Source organism: Megalops cyprinoides, chromosome 24, assembly GCF_013368585.1.
Source record: "Megalops cyprinoides isolate fMegCyp1 chromosome 24, fMegCyp1.pri, whole genome shotgun sequence".
Taxonomy (NCBI): domain Eukaryota; kingdom Metazoa; phylum Chordata; class Actinopteri; order Elopiformes; family Megalopidae; genus Megalops; species Megalops cyprinoides.
Window position 1 is genome coordinate 2,132,985 of NC_050606.1, and position 8,848 is coordinate 2,141,832.

The following is an 8,848-nucleotide window of genomic DNA, read 5'->3' on the forward strand; positions in this document are numbered from 1 at the left end:
CGCAGATGTGACAGTCAGTGGTGTCTTTCTGTGCAGATAACCCTATGCTGGCCAGCCGAGTAGCCGTCACCGTCCGAGTGCTGGACGTCAACGAGTTCCCCCCCGAGCTGGTCACACCGTACGACACCTTTGTGTGCGAGAACTCGAAACCGGGCCAGGTGAGAATGCACACTCTCTCTCACACACGCACGCACTCACACATACACACACGCCCTCACACACACACGCACACATGCATGCACACATGCTCTCTCTCTCTCTCTCTCTCTCACACACACATACACACACACACACACACACGCACACAGTTACATACACACATACACACAGGCACTCACACACATGCACACACACGCGCGCACTCACACACACATGCAAACACTCACACATAAACACACATGCACTCACACACACACACACACACACACACGCATGCAAACACTCACACATAAACACACATGCACTCACACACACACACACATGCGCGCACTCACACACACATGCAAACACACACTCACACACACACACACACACACACAGACATGCAATCCATCGCACCCTCAGTACTCAGGGAAAGGATGAACAGCTCTAAGCTCCCAGTCAGGGAATAACTTATCTTCGCTTTCTCTGTGATGCTGTTCTTCACAGGAAAAGGCACTTTGTAACGATGTGAAAACCTCTTTTTTGTTTGCCTGCAATCCGTATGGAAAACGATAATGATCAAAGACTATAGAGGGAGAAAACAGAAGGAAAGGCAGGCTGTTTGTCACTGCGTTTATTTTATTATTCATTTTGAAATGTCTGATAAAGTGTAAAAAAAAAAGTTATACACGGCTGTATATATTGAAAGGATTTATTTATTTCATTTATCTGTGTGTCACATCTGTGTGAGGAGTTTACGATTTGGAGTTTCTCTTTAGCCTCTTCCTTCTCTTGGTTTCAGTCTTTATTTGACCTGTCATTGAAACGGCAAAATGTTTCCATATAATTAATTAAGCTTGTGTCAATGAAGCGATCGCAGTTGCAAATCAACACTCTCATGCCGATTTGTTCCCATTTTAGGGCAGACTCCAACTGCCTATTTTTGGATCAGTTTATTAATTCCTTTACTTTTTTCCAGGTGATCCAAACCATCACGGCCAGGGACAGCGATGAGCCCCCAGTGGGGCCGAAGTTCTTCTTCCGATCACCGCCGCAGGACGTGAAGAACAAGAACTTCACCATCCGGGACTACGGAAGTAAGCCGTCCGCTCTGTCCACCGCCTTGTGTCTGGGCTGTGTCTTACTGCGCTCTGCTATTGGGCTGGGTTATGCAGATGAATGGCACTGTGCTACATGGCCTTCTCCCACCAGCACTGCATCTCTGAATCCTCAGATAAAGAGGCCTGGTGCTACTGTTCCTGTCTGCTGTGGTGCAAGGCAGTATAAATCCATTGGACAGGCTCCAGGCCTTGCTGAGCCATTACCCACAATTCATTTCTTTAATGCTGAGAGCCAATCAGAGAGGCAGTGGGGATCAGGTTTTACATATCTGGTGGGAATCAGCCGGGGAGCTGACAAGCTTCTTGGGTTAGGTGCGGATGCTCTGACCAGAGGGCCACCGAACCGGTCCCGAGGTGTCAGTTTGTGTGTTAATACCTGTGCGTCAGAGAAAGCACGGAAAGTTCTTTGAGTTGCTTTTGCAAGCAGGGGAGTCAGACCTGCCCATGAGGGTGAGTCCTCGGATGAACTGCTTGTGTGGTAAATAAGACGAAATGACTGCTGGCACCTCCCCAGCTCTGTCCAGAGGGTGAAAACACAACGCGATTCACAGGGACAGGAACGAAGACGCAGAAAACCCTGAACATGCAAGGTGCTCCTCAACCGCTTGCGCCTTGTCAGGAAAAATCCGGCGTCACAGGGACTCTCCGCGACGGGGTCAGCTAGCCGACCTGACAAGGACAGGACTGTCACCCCTGATCTTCAGACACGCTGCGCTGAACCATCGGCCGATGTCATTCCGCCGGCCCGCGGTACACCCGCGGCAGGCCAGCGCCGACTTCCTGTCCGGCCCTGGTGACTTCCTGTTCTGTAAAAGCGTTAACCGTCAGCCACCTTCAGGGCCTATGTGTTCCTGTGTGGGGGAGTGTGCAAATACAGAGTGCACCCTCGGGCGTCCACCTCTCACTTCCTGTCCGCTTTCCCGTCTTCAGTCCACGAGTGTCTGCTTATCGGAGGAGAAAGAAGCAGAGCACCAGGTTACCCAGAGTCTCCGCTGCTCAGAAGGAGCAATGCACTCAGGAGCATGCTCAGATGGGGAAGCTGGTCTGAGAATTTCAACCAATCAGCAGAAGAGGCTTGTATCTGCTGTCTGGTTATTGGACGTGACTTTTCTGGCTATTGTGTGCTTGTGTGTGGGAACTTCTGAAGACTTCTTAATGTATTGCTGCTATCATTTTACACAGAATCACGCTTTTTCCACACGAATGAGGCGATTCATTTCGGACAATGCCTCCTGCTTGTTTCCAGACAACACCGCCGGGATCGTGACGAGGCGGAGCGGGTTCCGGCGTCGGCAGCAGGACCTGTACCAGCTGCCCGTGGTGATCGAGGACATCGGGTACCCCGTCCTGAGCAGCACCGGGACGCTGACGGTGCGGGTGTGTGCCTGCGACCGCGACGGCCGCCTCCTCTCCTGCAACGCAGAGGCCGTCTTCCTGCCCGTGGGGCTCAGCAAGGGGGCGCTAATCGCCATCCTCGTCTGCATCGTCATCCTCCTGGGTGAGCTCCACCTGTCCACTCGCAGGGTCAAAGGCCAGAGGTCACAAATGGGACAAAAAAAAAGCCAGGGTTCTGTTGACCATTGATGTTCTGTTGACCACGGGTCCAGGGCGAAATATTTGAGACCAGGGAGAATATATTTGAGAGTTTAAAGTGATTTCAGGAACTTTAAAGCGCTGGTTATGTTGACTCACACTGTTGGCATACCACTTTTTGCTAATAGCACTTATGTGGTCTGTGGTAGCAACATCCCATAACACATAATTATATGTTGAATTGCATCGTTCATTAAGTAAACAAACCACACACACACACACACACACCCACACCCACACCATGTACACACGCACAAACACACATAAACACACACACACACACACACACACACACACACACATTCGTAATGCTGCCTAAAGGGCACCCTGAATTGGCTGAATTGGCCTCGGGCAGTGTTACCGACAGTATTATGGAGGAGCAGGGCTTGGGACCAGGGCTTGGGAATGACTCTGCAGAAAGAGGATGTGCCAATCAGTGTGCAGCACAGAGTTTATTGGACCTAGGCTTACAAACATCTCCATCGCTAACAAATGACCTGCATAGAAATGTCACACCCAAACTGCCAGCACTCTGTCATATTAAGCCGAGGGCCTTTGTGATGTCATAATGACACAGGAAGACTGCACTGTTCAGAGCTGTTACTGCCGGATGGCTCTCACCCAAGCATCTGCAAATATGAAAATACATAAACGCGTGTTTATTATTGAGTCACTTCAGCTCTCCCAGGTGTGATTTGGTGATGTGTGAATAATAAGTGGGTAAACACATTAAACTGAAGACTCCAGACTCAGCAGGTAACAGTATTGATACGCTTTACAGTCGATGGGAAGGCGCCAAATTAGATCAGAAAATTGCAAAGGCTGCAGTTTTTAAAGGCTTTGTTTTCCTCTCCGCCAAAAGCAGAAACTTTAATATCGCTCCTGCAGGGTTTCGTTTGATATAATCCCAATGATTTTACTGCTGAATAAAAATGCCACTTTATATCACATCTATATTCATAGCTGCATGGAAACATTGCTCCTGCTTGTTGGCACAAAGAAACAGGGGCAAGAGAAGCATCATTTCCTCCTAACTGTCCATTCATCCCACCCCCTTTATCTGTGCCAGGCTTTCAGGCATCACACGTTGGAAAAGGGTCATGGCCATTTTACATTTTACATTTTACAGTTTACATTTTAACATAACCCGCAGCATACTGGCAATCAGCATCCTGATATGGCTGGCAGGCAACAGGATAAAACACAGTCTTCTTAAATAATTGCTCTTCTTTTCTGTAGAAAACGTAACAGGGTTATGTCCACATGGAACATTGTGCAAACAAGCCAATACTGGTAGTCGCAGTATATCAAGGGTTGGCAGTGTGGCATAGTGGTAAGGAGCAAGACTCGTAACCGAAAGGTTGCCGGTTCACTCACCTGCTGGAGCACTGCTGCTGTACCCTTGGACAAGGTACTCAACCCAGAATTGCCTCAGTAAATATCCAGCTGTATAAATGGGTAGTATGTAGAAACTGTGACCTATGCAGTTGCTCTGGATAAGAGCGTCTGCTAAATGACTTTATTGTAATGTAGTGTATGTAATGAGTAATGTAATATAGTGCTTAGATAGCATCTTGATGATCTATAACTGTGACAACTGTTATTGACCTGTACTGCAAAGAGATATCTGGTTAGATTATTCGGTTTCATGTCTGTGCTTTTGATATTTAATGCTGTTCACGTTGGAAGGAGGTAAATACCTCCGTGTATAATCCTCTAAAATGAAAACATTATGGCATGGACCTCACTGGCATTGTTTCTACCACTGGAGGGAGCCAAAGTCTTTTTCATTGAATTCATTGAATAACTGTACTAATAATAGCATGCGCGCCATTGCCTGTTAAAGCATTCTCTGTTTTCGCACTCACATACACACTCCCTCCACTTAAACTGGACTGTTTAAAGAAGGATTTCATGTCCTTGGAAGCCATTATTATTCTGGCTTTGAGGGAGCAGCCGTTGCTGTGTACCCACAAGCCTCTGGGACTCAGATGAAAGCCAGCAGAAACTGAGTTTCATCCTCTGAGAGAAGCAGCCCAGATAGTAAGATGCTGTGTCTAACATTTATGCAACGTATGAGAAACTGCATTTCATCTGCTGAGAGAGATCCTTGACAAACCGCGTGGTGACAGCCACTGCATCTAACGTTTATTCAGTGTGTCAGAAACAACGTTTTTTCAGCGTATCTGCAGACAGCCGTGAGTGCTATTTCCATTTACAGTAGGTGTTTGTCTGAAGTGTAATGAACATTCTAACCACTGCTACTCCTTACCATTACACAATGCCGCTGCTCCTTACCGCTACACCACACTGCTGCTCCTTACCACTACACCACACTGCTACTCCTTACCGCTACACCACACTGCTCTTCCTTACCGCTACACCACACTGCCGCTCCTTACCGCTATACCACACTGCTGCTCCTTACCGCTACACCACACTGCTGCTCCTTACCGCTATACCACACTGCTGCTACTTACCACTACATCATATTGCTGCTCCTTACCACTACACCACATTGCTGCTCCTTACCGCTACACCACACTGCTGCTCCTTACCACTACACCACACTGCTGCTCCTTACCGCTATACCACACTGCTGCTACTTACCACTACATCATACTGCTGCTCCTTACCGCTACACCACATTGCTGCTCCTTACCGCTACACCACACTGCTGCTCCTTACCGCTACACCACACTGCTGCTCCTTAACGCTATACCACACTGCTGCTACTTACCACTACATCATACTGCTGCTCCTTACCGCTACACCACATTGCTGCTCCTTACCGCTACACCACACTGCTGCTCCTTACCGCTACACCACACTGCTGCTCCTTACCACTACATCAGACTGCTGCTCATTACTGCTACACCACACTGCTGCTCCTTACCGCTATACCACACTGCTGCTCCTTACCGCTATACCACACTGCTACTTACCGCTACATCATACTGCTGCTACTTACCACTACATCATACTGCTGCTCCTTACCGCTACACCACACTGCTGCTCCTTACTGCTACACCACACTGCTGCTCCTTACTGCTACACCACACTACTGCTCATTACCGCTACACCACACTACTGCTCCTTACCGCTACACCACACTGCTGCTCCTTACCGCTACACCACACTGCTGCTCCTTGGTGTTGCACCTCTCTTTAATCTAAAGGAAATTAAAGAAAGTTGCAACCAGAAGCAGTCCCCATGGACTACCTCTCACACCCTACAGTTCAAATTTAAACAAAAGCAAAAACAAGTAGAAATGCTCTACATTTTCAGTGTTAAGAACACAAAGAAAGTTGATTAATTTGGTGAATATATTTAAAGCAGAGCTTGTGGGTGAGAGGAAACTGCTCGAACAGGATTAATTAGCCATGAAAGGCATGAGAAGTCTGCAGATTGCACCAGGTGAACCTTCGATTCGCTGCTGATGGCACAGAGTTGGGAGACTCATAGTTATGTCTGGCAGGCAAAAGCACTCATCTTTTCTCTCCTTCACTTCCATTTTTTTGTATTTAATGTATTTCTGTGCATCTGTGACTGTGCCCCTCACAGTGCTTGAGCATCCTTGCCTCTCAAAGTTTATGTAAATTTATAGTTATATATTTATATTTATATATGTTTATAGTATATGGTGTGGGGGGTAGTGGTTACGGTACAGTTTGTTAGTTCGTAGTTTGTTGAACAATGTGGGCAATCCAGATACTTAGTGTGCATCATTAATTACATAAAAAATCTTGTTTTATCAAACTGAGTTGGTGCCATCGGTGAAGTGGCGGCAGTGTTTTTGTTGCTAACTCTGAAACTTCACCACATGCAGGATCATTAGAGAGGAAAAACTGCAGCTGTGCTATTTTCAGGAAGGCTTTAACGAGATGTTCTGTCATGGCAGCAAATACAAAAGAAACAGAAATTTTTAATAGAGGTGGATTTCATCCTCGTGGTTTAAAAACAGGGGTGTGTAGGTCAGAAGTAACTAAAATTTTTGATATTACACACACACACACATACACACACACACACACACACATGCACACTCATGCTGGGCCCTCCTCTTTTGAAGTGGACACATGAACACACACTCACTCATTCACTCACATTGGGCCCTTGTAGAAGACACACACACACACACGCACACACACTCACTCATGTTTTGCCTTCCTCCCTCGCAGTGATCGTGGTCCTGTACGTCAGCCTCAGGCGGCAGAAGAGGAAGGACACCCTGATGACATCGAAGGAGGACATCCGTGACAACGTCATCCACTACGACGACGAGGGGGGCGGGGAGGAGGACACCAACGCCTTCGACATTGGCACGCTGCGAAACCCCAAGGCCATGGAGGAGAACGGGGGCCAGCGACGTGAGGTGAAGCCCGAGGCCACGCCCCCCCGCCGGGCGACACCCGCGACGCGGGAAAGCTCGGACATCCGGGACTTCATCCAGCAGCGTCTGCAGGAACGCCACACCGACTCCTCCGCCCCCCCCTACGACTCGCTCGTCACCTTCGCCTACGAGGGGGAGGGGTCGGTCGCAGACTCCCTCAGCTCCATCGAGTCCTGGACGGCGGAGGACGAGCTGGACTACAGACACCTCACCGAATGGGGGCCCCCTTTCCAAACGCTAGCGGAGATATTCGGCGGGCAGGACTCTCAGGCCCGCGCCGCAGAAAGCAAAGAGGAGACCCGCGAGTCAGCGAGAAACTCCCGCGACAGCAGACAGACCTAGCTCTTTTTAAAATGTTATTTTATATGTTTTATTGTAACAGTAATCCTCTCTTTAAGGAGAAAGTCTGGGAAATTCCGAGGAATGCAAGTCAGGAAAAGCCAACGGTTTGATTAATATTTCGTATTTATTTTTGGACAGTATTTTATCCATTTATTTATTTGGATTTATTTATTTATTTATTTGAATTCATGTATTTTTGTCAAAACGATTAAAATGAAAATGTAAGACTTCAGAAATCCAAAATCTCTATTTAATATCCTTGAAAGTGCCTCATGAATCTTCCTGTTTCCTGAACCTCATGCCACGATACGAATCCTCTTGTGTCTCGTGTAATCAGAATATTAGGAAAACTGTTTTGGGTGCAGCAGTGAGTAAAGTTTAATAATGGGTTAAGAGCAATTGGGATACATGCCCATCCTAGTTTTGCCAAATATATTTTGATTGTTATTGGTGTAAATATCTGTGTAGTCATTTATTCATTCATGTATGTGTTTATTTATTTTCAATTAGCTTAATGTTTGCTACCTTTGACAACACGAGGTATTTTGTAGTAATGGAAGCCTCCCGTGTTCGGACAGGTCTGTGGTGAGAAACAATTGTAGGGCCTTGGGCTGGCTGTAAAAAATATCTAGGGCTACGGAGGAAATATTGAGATTCAGGTCATGTTAGAAACGGTTTCTTAATTAAACAGTTTGCAAAATCTTTGGCAATTCATTGATATGATTTGTTTTCAAAACTATCACGGTTATTATTATTATTACAAATTTCCTTTTCCAGATATTTAACAGGCCTAATTAGAAGGAGACCCAGGGGGCAGGGAGTAGACCCACTGGAGGCAGGTAAGCATGCAGGCCAGTGAACTCCCCTTCCTGTTTAACATCCCCACGGTGTCGTGTGTCATATCTGTAGTCTGCTACAACATTACACACATGGACAGAACGGATATTGCATAGTAGCACAGTGGTTAAGGAGCAGGACTCGTGACTGAAAGGTTGCCGGTTCAATTCCCTGCTGGGGCACTGCTGCTGTACCCTTGGACAAGGTACTTAACCCACAACTGCCTCAGTAAATACCCAGTTGCATGGGTAAAATTTTAAAAAAAAAAAAAAAAAAAAACCTGTAACCTGATGTAAGTAGCTATGCATAAGAGTGCCTGCTCGAATGAGAAATAATGTGATGTAATAACAAGATACTGGACACGTGATGTGGGTTCCATGATTGATCTCCTGATTAACGGTACGGCCGCTCTGGCTCACTG

The 8,848-nt window shown here is 47.0% G+C and overlaps 1 protein-coding gene across 1 annotated transcript in view; it reads left to right on the top strand.

Annotated features, from left to right (window-relative positions):
- LOC118770924 (cadherin-12-like) overlaps positions 1 to 7,663 on the top strand; it is a 41,012-nt gene extending 33,349 nt beyond the window's left edge. The window contains exons 8-11 of the mRNA XM_036518702.1: positions 37 to 158; positions 1,121 to 1,238; positions 2,509 to 2,760; positions 7,037 to 7,663. Coding sequence (XP_036374595.1) covers positions 37 to 158; positions 1,121 to 1,238; positions 2,509 to 2,760; positions 7,037 to 7,590 — 1,046 coding nt within the window. The 3' untranslated portion in view covers positions 7,591 to 7,663. The remainder of the gene's footprint in view (positions 1 to 36; positions 159 to 1,120; positions 1,239 to 2,508; positions 2,761 to 7,036) is intronic.
- Positions 7,664 to 8,848: the final 1,185 nt, after the last annotated feature.